Source organism: Lynx rufus, unplaced genomic scaffold (genome assembly GCF_022079265.1).
Source record: "Lynx rufus isolate CCGP_SWC_20201006 ecotype Redwood Valley unplaced genomic scaffold, mLynRuf1.p SCAF_13, whole genome shotgun sequence".
Classification (NCBI taxonomy): Eukaryota; Metazoa; Chordata; class Mammalia; order Carnivora; family Felidae; genus Lynx; species Lynx rufus.
The window spans coordinates 4107646-4123627 of record NW_025814827.1 but is presented as its reverse complement, the minus strand read 5'-3'; the positions used below and the strand labels follow the sequence as shown (position 1 = coordinate 4123627).

The 15982-nt window shown below is 38.5% G+C and overlaps 1 protein-coding gene across 3 annotated transcripts in view; it reads left to right on the top strand.

Moving 5' to 3' along the window:
- The window catches only part of NEO1 (neogenin 1), a 239249-nt gene that overhangs the window by 201510 nt on the left and 21757 nt on the right, over nt 1-15982 (top strand). For 2 of the 3 annotated variants that reach the window (XM_047074420.1, XM_047074418.1), the window contains exons 16-21: nt 5143-5238; nt 7608-7831; nt 7917-8055; nt 10498-10605; nt 12577-12771; nt 13405-13437. In XM_047074420.1, coding sequence (XP_046930376.1) covers nt 5143-5238; nt 7608-7831; nt 7917-8055; nt 10498-10605; nt 12577-12771; nt 13405-13437 — 795 coding nt within the window. The remainder of the gene's footprint in view (nt 1-5142; nt 5239-7607; nt 7832-7916; nt 8056-10497; nt 10606-12576; nt 12772-13404; nt 13438-15982) is intronic. The other variant, XM_047074419.1, reaches the window with a different exon arrangement.

The following is a 15982-nucleotide window of genomic DNA, read 5'->3' as shown; positions in this document are numbered from 1 at the left end:
TGTTAATGCTAGGTGATGTTAATCAATCACTTGGTTCAGAGGGTATCTGCCACATTTCTCCAACATAAGGTTACTGGTTTTTTCCTTCATAATTAATAAATACCTTGTTGGGGAGATACCTTGAGTCTTTGTAAATATCTTGTTTGTCGTCAGATGTTCACTCACTTGTTTTAGCGTTTTCCTAACAGGTTCTGTGGTGGTGTTTCCCAAGTGAAGTTCTAATTCTATTACTTCTACATTCATCAGCATTCTTTGATACAGAAGCGCTTTCCTTTTCTTCCTTAGTGAAAGAATGGCCAGTGGGAGTCTCTTTATAGCCACTTCTTTTGTTTGACATCTTCCAGCTTTCTGTGGGTACTTTCTTCCTTGTGACACAGTAAGATATTTTCCCTGCCCTTAGCCCTTGAATCAGTCATTTCTCCAAGGAACACTGATTTCTTTTTTGGAAAATGATATTTAGAAACCAGTATCTGCACTGTACATACTTCCTGTTATCAAGGTAGAAAATCCTGAGGAATCTGTAAAAACTCTATGTGAGCTTAACAAAGTCACAAGAGACAGAGTTGATATACAAAAATAGTTGTGTTCCCATGTACTCACAATAAACAGAAATTGGAATTAAAATAACAATACTAACATAGCATCAAAAAATATGAAATACTTAGTGATAAACTTTAAAAATATGTAGAAGGTCTGTACTGGAAATTAGAAAACTATTGCTGAGAGAAATTAAAGATGACTTAAATAAATAGAGGTACCATGTTTATAAATTGGATAATACTATATATATTGGATAATACTATATATACTAATAAATAGAGGTACCATGTTTATAAATTGGATAATACTATTAAAAGAAAATGATTTTATTAAAATGACAGTTCTCCCCAGTACTACTCCAAGTAAAGTCCTGGCAGGTTTTTAGTAGAAATTGATAAACTTAATTCTAAAAATCAAAGGAACTAGAATAGCCAAACATTTTTTAAAATGAAGAATCAGATAGTGTGGTCTTTTCAACATTTATTCAAGTGTTTTCTGAGACCCACACTGCCTGATTTCAGTACGTATTATAAAGCTACAGTAATCAAGACATTGTGATGGTATTGGTACAAAGGTCGGTGTTATAGATCAATAGAACAGAATGGAATCCAGAAATAGATACATAGGTTGATAGAGTGAAATGATTTTTTGATTGATAGAGTTAATTGATTTTTTTTTTTTTTTTACAAACGCTGCCATAATTTAGTAAGGAGAGGGTAGTCTTTTCAACAAAAGGTATGGGAGTAATTAGATACCTGTATGATAAAGAAAAGGAACTTTCCTTGGCCTTTATCTCACACCATACACAAAAACAGATCTAAATGCAAGAGCTAAAACTATAAGACTTCCAGAAAAAGACAGGGAAAAACCTTCATGACTTCGAGGTAGGTAAGGATCTCTCAAGATATAAAAAAGCATAAGTTACAAAATTAAAAAATTAATCTATTGTACTTCATCGAAATTTAAAATTTCATCTTTTGAAAACACACCAATAAAATGAAAAGATAAGCCACAGACTAGGGGAAAATACTCCTCATTCAAATATCTAACAAAGAATTTGAGTCCAGAAAACATAAAAACTCTTACAACTTAATAAAAGAATAGGCAAAAGATTTTGATGGGCGATATACCAAAGAAGGTATGTGAGTGGACAGTCAGCACATGAAAAGACTCTCAGCATCACTAATCATCAGAGAAATGCAAATATAATCACAACAAAATACCACTCACATTCTCTACAACTGCTAAAAATTAATAGTCTGATTATATATCAGCAAAGTTCAGCCGAACTGGAACTCATACTTGTCGTGGGAACATCTGAGGTTACAACCACTTGAAACAGTTGAGAGGTTTCTTAAAAAGCTGGCCACACAACCCAGCATTCCCACTCATAGATGCTTAGCCAAGAGGAATAAAAATACATATTTACACAAAGTAAATACATATTTACACAAATCTAAAAGGAGTAAACAGGTAAATGGTAAATTGTATCTGTGCAATGGAGTACTCAGCAATTGAAAGGGATAGGCTGTGGATAGACACAGCAACATAACGAATCTCATAACATTATGCTGAGCAAAAGAAGCCAAACACAAACACTGCATTACTACTTTTCTATGAAATTATAGAGTTGGCATCATTTATCTACGGTGACAAAGCAGGATCGATAGTTGCCAGAGGAGACAGGGGTGATGGGAATTGACCGCAGGGGACACAAAAGAACTGTTTGCAGTGTTGAAAATATTCTGTCTGGATTGTGGTAGTGATCACACAGGCAGGTATATATATTTGTCAAAAGTCAAACTGTATACTTAAGTGGGTACATTTTATTGTATGCTAATTACACCTGAAAGTTGATTTACAAAGCCAAAATTTTTTTGAGAAATAGTAATACTTTATAATAGAAAATGAACTGATTTTGGTAGCTGTAATTACTTTTCCAAATTAGGCTATCATTATAGAGATCTTTCTTTGAAAGACTTCTCTTGAAATTCAGAGTCTGCCCTGACCAACTTTTTTATTCAAATCATTTCTTTGTAAATATCTTTCCTAAGAATGACTTTACGTGCCTAACAAATGAATTACCTTCATCTTTTCTGGTAGAGAATAAACAGCAATTTAATGCTTTATTCAGAAACATTATTTGTATTTTTTCCTTTAAGAAGAAACAGCACAGCTAACCTAGGAAGTACTCCCCATGTGAAACAGTCTTATAAGGCAATTGTAGGAGAACAAACGAAAAGCTTTGCTGGTAGGATAAAAGTGTCTCTGTGGTGTTTCCTTTATGCAGCTACTCAAATGAAGATCCTCTGCAGTACACATGGTCCTTGACCTTCAGGTGCTTTCAGTCTAATAGGAAAACACAAGAAACAATGAAATGAGTTGATGTGAAGTATGTTCAGAGAACAGAGAGTTAAGGTAACAGTGGAGCAGTCAAGGAAGAGGCTTAGCCTGCACTTGAAAGACTGAGTCATGATTGTGTTTGAAAACGAAAATGAGAAGGAGCAGTGCATGTGCTGAAGAATAAACAGACTTTATTAGAAAAGAGAGTGGACATTGAAAAATAGTAAAAATGTTTAATTTGGCATTAGGTGAAGTAAGCTTGAGCTGTTTGTCAACACAGATAGATCAAAAATGCATGTAATGTTAAACAAAAGAAGAAAGTCAGAAGTGGAAAAAGTACATTTAGGAATTCATTAATCAACCAACAGCTCTCTCCTTCCAGTTGATGTAAACTTCTGCTAACTGGGTATCTGCACCGGGATATATCCCATATTCTATCATAATTTAACCCAAATTAAAGTTAGTGTCTTCTGAAGATCTTTCAGTCAGTTAATATTTCATGAACACCTACAATATCCCAGACTTTCAAACAGACATGATTCTAATTATTAGAAATAATACTATTTCGAGATGATTCAAATTGTTTAGAGTGCTGAGGAAGAGATATGAGGTGGTATAGCCTATAACCAGAGAGGCTAGTCCAGTCTGGGATGAGCCCTCTTAAAGGAACAGGCACCGTTCAGGCAAAGAAGGGTGATTGTATCACAGCACATGGAACAGCTGCACATGTTAAGGCCCAGTGGTAGGAGAGCTCACGGTGCTCAGTGAACTGAAAGATAGCGGTAAAGAGCATAGAGCACTGAGAACAAGGCAGAGTGGTGAGAGGCAAGAAGGTGGAATCAACAAGACTTGATCATTTGCATAAAGGGGAGGAGGGAGAGGGAGGTCTTATGATTCCCAAGTTTCTGACTTGAGCAGCAGGATACATAGTGCCATTTACAAACTAGAGAACACTGGAGTAGATCTGAAGTGGGGACAGAGAGGGAGATGCCAAGTGGAGCATGCCAAATAGACAGTTGAACATAGAGGTCCAGTGCTCAGAAGAAAGGTCTAGACTGGAGATACGTATTTGCATTTGATGGCACGTGTGTGCTCATCCAAACTAAACACAATAGGAAAAAAATGAAGAGTGGGAATTGAAGGGGGCCTAGAATCAAGCCTTGAAAATGCGTACATGGTTGCTCTGCCTCTGTCTCTGATCCTAGTGAGTGACATCACCATCTATCATGTTGCCCAAATCAGCACCTTTTCCTTTTTCCTCACCTGTCAAGCACTAAGTCTTGTTGATTCTATTTATCATCACTTCTTTCTGACATTGGAAAACGAGGTGCCTTTGTACATTTCCCACTGATAACTAGAGAGTGGGCCACCAAGCAGACCAGCTCTTTTAAGCTTTTGAAGTAATGCAGACCACTTGAGGTGTGGCCTCTTGGAAAACTGCCCAACTTCACCAGAAATAAGTGGTATGGGTCAGCTCCTTACCCTGCCATACTTTGGTGGAGCCTAAGTCCCATTTCTGGAACTGGACTTCAAAGTATGAATACTAAACCTTGCCTAGATCAGGAATGTGAGAAGTAGAGCCTTCCTGATTTGCCAACAGGAGAACGAATTCTCCTCCAACCATTTTATGCCCCCTTTCCACCAAGTGTCACTAGTAGCATTTTACATGATCACTGGAGGGAGCATTTCTTTCCAGCTTCATTTCCTGCAACATCACCTCCAGGCCAGTTGAAATTTGGGACCATACCTTATCCAACCAAGAAGTCTACCTGAGGGCTAGATGGGGGTTGGCAGTTCCTGGATTTGGAGGTCCTCCACTTGCTGAGTTAACAGTTCTGCTACTTCTCCACTTGCTTGGCTGTTCCATTCACTGTCCTGCTTTCTGAGAATAAAAGGGGTTTAATTCTAAGCTCCATCTATGAGCTTACAACACAAAAAATTCCTATTTACTCATTCTCATCTGAGCCCCTCACTGTACAGTAACATCAAACCATTGGTTAGTTGAGGCCAAGAGAGGATTCAGGTACAGCCACCCTCACTCCTGGAACGAACTCCAGATAGTTGATCCCAGCCAACTTTTCTGGGCTGTGTACGATGCCATCTCCATTTCCTCACACCCCAGAAGAATCCCCACATGAAATTCTCAAAATCTTTCCTAACTTGCTCTGCATTTAAGATCATGCATAGTCACCCTTGGATTTTTAAAATTCTGGAGTGAGAATTTTTTTCTAAGTGTTTTCACTTGTTTCTTTCCTTCAGATCCCAGCTCTCACTACGTGATAACCCTGAAAGCCTTTAACAACGTGGGTGAAGGCATCCCCCTGTACGAGAGCGCTGTGACCAGACCTCACACAGGTAAGCCATCCTGACCATCTTCAGTCTTCAGCATTTTTTCCAGCAGCTTATGTGGAATGTTGGCACGAGGTCTGCCCCATAGGTATCAGTGGAACGGAAAGTATATGCCACTATAGACTTCATATAGGAAAATGGGCTTTCAGCAGGGAAATTTGTTAATTTCTGGTTTTCTCTTTTTAGAAAATATTAACAGTCCTGTTATGCAAATAATTCTATGTAGATATGCAGCAGATGTTTTTAATATGTTGGTCTCTAGAAAGCATAGTTGTGAGAGAATTAAAAGTGATTTTCATCTTTTGGTCATGTGAGTTACAACTAAAAGGAGTGAAAAAAAAGAAAGGATCTCTATGACTCTGGAGGAATTATATAGGTTACTGACTGTAGCAGTAAATGTGTATGATCAGTGAGTGAATCCATCATTTTCTTTACTAGTTGCTTGAGTTGATTGGGAAAGTACTTCTATTTGCTTTTCATAAACTTTGTTTATATAAAGAGTATAAAGTCCGTCGTACTATCCATTTGATCGACTGTACATTTATTACAAAAGAGACCAAAATACTCATTTTTTTTGTAACAAAGGAATACACATATAAAATTTCTGTAGGTAAATAAAATCTCTAATTTAGAGCTGTATGAGAAAGCTTATTGAAATAAATATGTAAGACTTGTAAATTTTTCTAAGGAATACTGAAAACCCAAGAATTTATCATTTTCAGAAATGCTCTTTTCCGTTTGTTTTCCAGAACTGTGAATCTCTATTTCCTGCCATATTTTTTGGATACTTTGTATAATAGTGCAAATATGACATTATTCTTTTTAAAAAGATAATCTCTGTCCCTTTTGTTCTTTAATGCTTTTACTTGACAAGACCAACATCCTTACTGCCTGTTTGGTAGTTCTGTCCTGTCTTCTCCTGTATGCTTGCAATTTATAAGTTCTTTTTCCAGAAAGGGGAAAAAATGTAAGATGAAAAAGAGAATATTTAAATAAGTGGTTTGCTACTTTTTAAAATTGGCTTATAATAGAAAAATTTTTTTGAAATTATTTTCTCTTATGTGACTTAAAAATAATAGTCTTCTGGCTAGAAATATACAAGAAAATGTTCCTAAGTCATGTAACATCATTATCTTTTCCAAGAGTTATTACAAATAAAAAAAATTTCTCAAAGAAGTCTAACGATTTTTGCATCTGAAGGTGCATATTCTGTAACTAATTGGTTTGTGTCCTAATTTTTGAACAAAGCCCTTGACTAGAATGTGTGCTATTCCTCTGTTATTTTTAGTACTCATTGTGTAGGAATACACAAATGGAGACTATTACATTAGTTTGGCAATTATTCATGAACAAGGTCCATGCCATTTCAGATTTTGAGTTACAGGAAGGGCTAATTTCCATAACCATGTGGGAAACCCATTTTAAAACCTTAACTTAAAATAAATCAATCTGTGTATACTTAGAAAACCTGACCAAGAGTTGATAAAGCCCAATGGATCCTGCTGTATCACCCTGGGTTTGTGGTCCTTGTTGCCTTTGTGCACATTCCATCAAATAAGAACTCTTACTTCTAAAGTTCATAAAGGCTGTCACTTGGATCCATAACTATGTCATTTCCCATAACTGATTGGGATTCATTAGATGCGTTGTTTTCTGACCCTACTGGAGAAAGTACAGCAGATGTTCCTGCATGGTATCACCTTACCTTTTCCCCAGGAAGAATAATACCCTTGAGAGTTACTTTTGCTTTATTTGGATGTACGCCATCTTGCTGTACTGCTTATAGACCCAAGACATCAGTAGATCTCAACTGGACCCTGTGGGTATCAGATAACCCTAACACCAAGGCCAGGTTAAGTTGCCATTGGCTGGCATTCAAGACTCAGGTTTGAGTGTAGGACCCTTACCTGGTCATTGACATGCATTGATAAGCCATGTCCCAAAAATTCGGCCATATTCACTGAAATATCAAAACAGATCATAAGCTTTGTGTTGCTTGTTCTGAAATTACACCCTTGATTTTAAAAGCAGATTGTATCTTCTCACAATCCTTTTTGGAAAGGTAGTAGAATTTTCAAGTAATTAGAAAAATTCAAGTATGATTATGTTAATATCACTGGATTATCAGATTTTAATATACATACAGATACTGTAGAGAATATAATTATTTCCCTAGAGATTTTCCTGCAAATTTGTCCTGAAAGAATGCAAGTAGAAATATTCTTTTTAATGAATGATGGTTGTCTATTAACTCTGGATTCTATTTCTCTTTTTCCATTCATCTTTCATTCCATTATGTTACCCTGCATTTCCTTTTCTTTTATTTTTGTTTATGTTAAAATGCCACTTCCCTTTTTTAATTACTTTTTACCCAGACACTTCTGAAGTTGATTTATTTGTTATTAATGCTCCATACACTCCAGTGCCAGATCCCACTCCCATGATGCCACCTGTGGGAGTTCAGGCTTCCATTCTGAGTCATGACACCATAAGGATCACATGGGCGGACAACTCACTGCCCAAACACCAGAAGATTACGGATTCCCGGTACTACACAGTCCGATGGAAAACCAACATCCCAGCAAACACCAAGTACAAGGTACTGGCACATTTGCTGTGGGTGAGAAAAGCTAATAGCTATTGATATTTCCTAATTCTAAAGTTCTTCATTCATATGCTTCCAGAATGCAAATGCTACGACTTTAAGTTATTTGGTGACTGGTTTAAAAGCAAATACACTGTATGAATTCTCTGTGATGGTGACCAAAGGTCGAAGATCAAGCACATGGAGTATGACAGCCCATGGGACCACCTTTGAATTCGGTATGTGTTGTCTGAATCTTACATCACATGGCATTTCTTCTCTTTGCAAGACATGAGAGCCAGTGGAAGTCCATGTGAGTATTGTCCCACATCCCAAGTCCTGAGACTTCTCATCACCTGCTTCTACGACCCAAGGAAAATTATCGAGGGTGTGAATTAGCAGAACATAGTAAGCAGCTACAGCTGGAGTTCAGTGTTTGAATTGTTTTCTTCATCACTGAACAAGAACATTAGCAAATAATGGGATAATATAATGCAAAGTATACTAGTTTTTAGGAATCAAGAGACTTGAGTTCAATCCCAGATCAACCAAACACTGACTGTGTAAGTCATAAGTAAGTCATCCAGCCTCTCCATCTGTTTCTTCCATCTGTAAAAGAGGGGTAATAATATCTGCTCTTCATACCTTACAGGGTTATTGTAAGGGTAAAATGAGCAGATGAGAAAGCACATGGTAATTATAAAGCACTGTGTAGATGTAGAGGATTACTGTCATTAATCCTGCTTTACTGCTAAATTGAGAGAAAAACAAGTGACCTGCCCTTAACGAAGCAGCTGCCAATGCCATGCTTGCTGGAGCCTCAGAACTTTACTGGTAGGCCACAAAGCTGCCCCAGCAGTCTTCTTACAAACCAGTTAATATCTGGTTGATATCTGATAAATCTCCCATTGGGACAGCCTCTAACAGGTTTTGCCTGTAAATAAACATGAAAGGTAAAAGGCACCTAAACAAATTAAGGGGAAAGCAGGCTATCCAAGTTTGAGATTCCATTTGCCTTTTGCTCATTTGTAGGCCTACCTTCTACCTCTTATACTTTTCTAGCATGTGGATATGTGTAACCATTGGGAGTCTCTGTCTCTTCTGGCCTCCTATGGCTTTTTTCACCTGTATATAATGAAAAAAATGGAGCTATTAAGTCTCTCTGGACTGGGCCTGGCCCTAATGCCTTTTTGTCTTCTGCACAGTTGATTGGACTTCCTACAGAGAAAAAGGGTTGACTTTGGAGAGCTTAGAATTAATAGTGCACAAAAGTTTAGGTAGACATTGAGTTTACTTTCTTTGCTAGTTTTAAGAATATCTTTTTGCTTGGGGCCCCTGGGTGGCTCAGACGGTTGGGCGTCCGACTTCAGCTCAGGTCATGATCTCGCGGTCTGTGAGTTCGAGCCCCGCGTCAGGCTCTGTGCTGACAGCTCAGAGCCTGGAGCCTGCTTTGAATTCTGTGTGTCTCTCTCTCTGCCCCTCCCCCGCTCATGCTCTGTCTGTCTCTCTGTCAAAAATAAATAAACATTAAAAATAATTTAAGGGGCGCCTGGGTGGCGCAGTCGGTTGAGCGTCCGACTTCAGCCAGGTCACGATCTCGCGGTCTGTGAGTTCAAGCCCTGCGTCAGGCTCTGGGCTGATGGCTCAGAGCCTGGAGCCTGTTTCCGATTCTGTGTCTCCCTCTCTCTCTGCCCCTCCCCCGTTCATGCTCTGTCTCTCTCTGTCCCAAAAATAAATAAATGTTGAAAAAAAAATTAAAAAAAAAATAATAATTTTAAAAAAAGAAAATATCTTTTTGCTTAATTCCAACCCATTAGTTAATAAATGATACTACATATTCCCTTAGGATGTGTGCATTTCACCAGGCTTCCTGCCTTCCATTTTATGCTAGGAGAATTCCAGTATTTTAGGTAAAGAAGAGTAAATTGAAGGATATACTTAATTTGCTCATTTCTCTACTGGTACATTAATAGTTATCAGCCATGACATTGAAATACAAGAAATGCAGTGTTGTTTTATTCTGTTGTTTTTTCCATTTCATAAACAACTTTACATTTCAGAACAATATTCTCAAATAGTTGACAGTGTGTGTTTAGTGCAAACTTAAAAGCATCAATTTGTAAATCATTTGTTTTTTGAGGGAATAGGGATTTTTAAACATTGTATTTGGTTTGGAGAGCCATCTATAAATGAAGAGAAAATTATTTTACACTTGAAAATATTCTAACAAAATTATCCAAATTTGAGGGGGAATGTCATCTTGGGCAAATTACCTGACTTTTTTCATTGCCAGTGCCCTGATCTGTCAAGCAGGGATAGTGGTAACTGCCTTTCAAGTTGCCATAAATATTAAGTGAAATACTGTTTATAAAATGGCTGGCATATAGTAGATACTTGGTAACTAACTACAAAGGTCTTTTGACTTCCCTAAGTATCCTATAAATCCCTGACCCGAAGCCAAGATAACAATTCTGTATTCTCATTGTGTGGTATTTTCTCTTTGGTACTTGGCATATTCTTCTCTTGATTGGAGCTGTTTGCAGGTAGACTTTGAGTTCTTTGAAGCCAGGAGGCTTTATCTTTTTTGCCTTATACCTCTTATTGTGCCTTATAATGGGTTGAGGAAATGGTGACTTAAATTGAAATGGACAGGAACTAATGAAAGTCTTGTTTTTTTGTAGTTCCTACTTCTCCACCCAAGGACGTGACAGTTGTGAGTAAAGAGGGAAAACCTAGGACCATAATTGTAAATTGGCAGCCTCCCTCAGAAGCCAATGGCAAAATTACAGGTAAGCTGCCTTTGAGTGTATGTCTGCCCTCTGTTCCTACCCGGCAGAAGCATCCCAGCAGAGTGCTGTGTGGTTGGGGGAAGTGGGAGTCTGAAGGCTGGCTTGGTCATTTTATGAGGTGCAGAGTCATGGTGATCCTTGAAAGTGGACCTAGGGGGGTGCTGTTGCTCACAGTAAGGTAAAAATGAATGGCCAGTTGGTTGTTCTGACTCACTTTGGGTGAAAATCTGATGGGCGTTGTTACATTAGACAGTCTTTGGCTATGGTGGGGCTTTATGGACATATTTATTTTCATCAGAAAAGCTCTTCTTCTCTGCCTCTGACTAGATAATCAGCTTTGGCGTCAAAGACCCTGCCTGATTCTAAAGGGTAATACCCAGTAAATATAGATTCGAAGACCCAAAAACCCCATTAAACTTTTAATTCAGTTTTTTGTCCCCAGACCTGCTACTTCAGCTTCCTGTGCTCTTAACACTAGAGTTAGAAGTTTGAATTGGCGTAGGCCTTTGAAGGGACCTGGGATTTTTCCTTGGACTTCCAGGGAACTTGCCACAGTAGAGGACACTGTGTCTTCCTTGGCTTTATCAGGGAGGAAAGCCCAATGGGATTTAGCTCTTAATTATTCCCCTTGAAATCTCTGCTCCGGTGTAGGTTTATGCTGAGGAACAGGAGTTTGCTTTCTGATGTTCCTATGTATGAATAAGGAGGCCCAAGGGAACTGATCGCATTTCTCAGTGTTGTCCTGCTTCCACTTCCAGTTAGAATCCCTTTCCATAAATCCCTGGGCTTTCTCATGGTGTGTGTGTGTGTTTTTAACTTCCCTGTTCCTTACAAGAAGGAAGCATGACTTGACTTGGATTACATTTTATTTTATCTTTAAAAACCAGTAATGATGCATGCAGTGCATTTTTGCATTGTGTAGGTCAGGTAGGCATGTAGCTCTTCCTGCCTCAGCCATGGAGACTGAGTGCCCCCTGGTGGGAGTATCAGGTGATGTTTCACTAGGACTTCAGCCACATCAAGTCTGCAGTTTTAATAAAGGTACTGCCCAACCCTCTCCCCGCCGGGGCGGGGGAGTTTTTCTCCTGGGAAATCATGTTGGTGCGAGGTAAAACAGCGCTTCAAATCAGTGTCTGTTTTCAAAAGTGCATTATTTTATTTATTTATTTTTTTTAATTTTTTTTTTCAACGTTTATTTTTGGGACAGAGAGAGACAGAGCATGAACGGGGGAGGGGCAGAGAGAGAGGGAGACACAGAATCGGAAACAGGCTCCAGGCTCTGAGCCATCAGCCCAGAGCCCGACGCGGGGCTCGAACTCACGGACTGCGAGATCGTGACCTGGCTGAAGTCGGACGCTGAACCGACTGCGCCACCCAGGCGCCTCAAGAGTGCATTATTTTAATTGTAGACCATTGATGTGTATGCTATTCAAATATTAAGATGTTGAAGTGATTGGATTGTTTCCTTCTGAGAGTTCTTGCCCCTGTATTATTAACTTATGATAGTTACTATATAACTGCTTTTATTGCTTCAACTGCTGATACAGATGATAACTTACAGCTTGGCACTGTTGAGATTGCGGTTTTCTCTATATTATGTTTAGTGTAGCATTTTGAAGGCATTTTACCCTTGCCCCCCCCGCCTTTTTTTAAGTTTATTTTGAGAGAGAGAAAAAGTACGAGTGAGGGAGGGACAGAGAGCCGGGGAGAGAGAGAATCCCAAGCAGGCTCCACACTGTCAGCATAGAGTCTGACTGAGGGCTTGATCTCACAAACTATGAGATCATGACCTGAGCTGAAATCAAGAGCCAGATGCTTAACCCACTGAGCCACCCAGGTGCACCACCATTGCTGTTTAATCAGTAGCTAGTTTTCTACTTGTATATGTCATAACACATATCTTTGTTGACTTACCGATTGCAAAGAAAAAGCAGGAATAAGGTATCTTTTCTCATTTCCTCCTTTGGACAGGTTACATCATATATTACAGTACGGATGTGAACGCAGAGATACACGACTGGGTTATTGAGCCTGTTGTGGGAAACAGGCTGACTCACCAGATACAAGAGTTAACACTTGACACACCATACTACTTTAAAATCCAAGCCCGAAACTCAAAGGGCATGGGGCCCATGTCTGAAGCCGTCCAATTCAGAACACCTAAAGGTAAAACTCCACTAAACAGTGTTTTCTTATATGTCTCTTTAGTGAGGCAATGCTTGCACATATAACTTTAGCACATAGAAACTGTGGAGAATATAAGAAGTCCTGATGATGAGTTTATGAGCCACAGTGTGAACCTTTATCTCAAAATGATCCTTCACTCACCCATTGACCACCAAATCAGTGCTCCCTAGGTTATTGGCCTAACCATATCACTTACAAGGCTGTTTAAGGCAGATGAATTGCAATGATCCTAAAGTTTTTACCGGTCAGATCAGATGTGATTCGTTTAGTTACCGGGTACAGTAATAGCATGTTAATTTCCTTTCAACACATGCAGACTCTCAACCTGAAAGGCTTATGGACCTTTGTAGAGAGAAAGACACTAACGGGGGATGTTTGAAGAAATCTCTAGGTAAAAAAGTAAAGATAAAGTACTGAACCATGTGAGATTAGGAGTAAAATTTAGCTGGGGACTGAGTCTGGAAATTTCTTTTCTGTTAGTACTGAAAACAAGATTCAATTTGTTTGGAAGTTTGTGGGTTTTTTTTTTTCCTTTAAAAATTCTGCCTGTCCCATCTTCAAAGCTTGTGATCCTTGCTCTTGTTTTTTCTTCCCCTGTGCTTGGCCTGTTAGCGGACTCCTCTGATAAAATGCCTAATGATCAAGGTAAATCAGTTAGATGGCCTCTTCTTTCCTTTCCTCTCTTTTGTGACCTATTATTACTAGCTTTTTGTTGTTTTTGTTTCTTTTTTTTTCCCCAAAAAATCGGTACTTTGTGTTAAAAACCACATATTTATTGGCCAAAGTGGAGTTGAGTCCATGTTCGTGGCACTTGGGGTATCTGAAAAGCTGGGGATCTACTTAGAAGCTAAATAGGCAGCATCAGAAACGGAGCTGTAGATGAAATTCTGCAGCTGTAGGAGATTGGCCTTAAGTATGGGTCAGTTTGTCCTTTGTGTTAAGATACTGAAATTCTGTAACAATGATAGGCATTTGGGCCATGATGGGAACCCTCACAGTTGTTTGTCATATTTGTAGCATCTAGGATTGTATTAGTATTTCTAAATGAAAAGTTGTAATCAAATTCAGCCGATACCCTATTTCCCTCCCCTCACAAAGAATCTACCCTAATGAATTGTATGGTCATCCATGACAAAATTAGTGCTATTTATTCTGTTACCCTAAGCTTACTTCAGAGCTTTTCTCCATTTCTCCCTTAAATATACTTGCTCATTTCAAAAGAGGTAGAAACAATTTAAAATGGAAACTTAAGAGGCACTGGCCTCAGTGTCCATTCTTGAAATTATCTGTCCACATGGTTTTTCTGCTATAATTGCTATGGTGGAGAAGTAACTGGATTGTGGTTTTCATCTCCAGGGAGTCAGCTACAGTTGGTATCTGTTTTCTATACCAAGAGCAATGAAGGGAAAGTTGATGATTGCTTTCAAGATTTAAGAGTAGTTTTTAGAAATAAAAAGTCTTTGGATTTGGTGAATGGCAAGGAAGAGTCAGAACTTGAGGTTACATGTTTCAGGCTTTAGAAATGTGTTTGCACTCAGTGAGTCTTTCTTTGTATGTGCTTGTGTATATGTGTGAGGTACCTTGATGATGGTAGACATTTTAACTTAAGCATGAGAACAGAAGAAGAACCCTACTGTGTGCACAGATTACAGATGTGCTCACTGTCCTTCCTCTACTTCACTCGATAAGCTAGAGTACAAGTCTTCACTTGCACCACACCTCTAGCCTTTAAATTCCTTACCCATGTTTATTTTCGGTGTTTGGTTAATCCTTGGAATTTCTTGCTCATAGGTTATATTTAAAAGAAAAAAATGCTGGGGAATACAGGAATTCAGCCAACCAGTTTATTGGCAAAGTGTGTTCTTTGGCAATTAGTTACATGCTACGATGCTCTGGATAGTTGGACTTATAGGTGGGCTACCTGAAAAAGAAGCAGACCTAAATGTGAAGAGCTTTGCAAGTACTAAGTCATCCCCTCCAACTAGACTTCATCACAGTGAAAAGAACAGCTGGAGTCATGGCCTGTGGTGTGTGCCACTTGGCAGGAATGATGGCGACAGAAACAAGGGGATGAAGTAACAAGTATGGACAGCAGGAAAGGGATCAGGGACTCTGAGTTAAATATGCCCTTTTGGATACCCAACAGCTTGCATTACTTTGGGAGTTTTGAGCTTCTTGAAACAGAAAACATTGTTTTCATCTAGATATTTATTCTGTTCAATGAACTGTGTACACAGATGTTCAGATTTTAATTGTTCATTTAGTCCAATGCTATTAACTTTTATAGAAGTACTTGACATTAGCTGTAATATTTTGTAGAAACACATCTAGTTTATGTATTTCTAGTCAAGATTTATTTGTAGAAATAACTCATTTTTAAGTGTTTTCTGAAGCTTCATACTCTGTGCCTCTGCAAAGGGAAAGATTATATTCTTCCCTGGAGATTTATTATATTTGTAATAATAGTAGTTAATATTTGTTGAACATTTGCTATGTGTCAGGCGGTATTCAAAATATTTTATAGGATTAAATTTCTATTTAATCATCAATACCATTTCATGAAGTAGAAACAATTATTATCACTGTTTTACAATGAAGAAACGAAGACCCCAAAATAATGAATAACTTGCCAAAAGTCAAGTACACGAAAGGCCAGTATTCAAGTGCAGGCAGTGTCCTGTATTAACCATGAGGAGCAGCTTTGACTTTGCAATTCTTTCAGACTTCAGGAGAAATCCAAACCTTGAATTGAGGAATACCTTTGATTTACTGGGAAAGGGCTCCTTATATTTGCTTTACCCAAGCAGCTTTTTCTATAAATGTGAAGAACAAAATCTAAGACCAAGAATATGAATTATTAAAAAAACTGATCTTTGTATTTCATGAAGTCTGTTTGTGAGGTGGTCCCAAGCCTAAGGTCGACAGCCTCACTCATTGTGTTTCATTATGATGGATTAGGAGACAGTGTCCTTGGTGAGCAACTAGAGGGAAGACTTCATTTTTCCATCCTTGGGTATTTAGATGGCTGAGCAGGAACTGAGAACCCGATTTGAACCTCCACTTGTTTTCCTGCTCCTGCTTAAGGCAACTTTATAATTGGAGAAAAAAAAAATCCAAACACTACTGATACCTGGTAGGCCAGATCAACATAGCCAGGTCCTTGGAAAAGTCCACTTCTGTAATGCAGAAG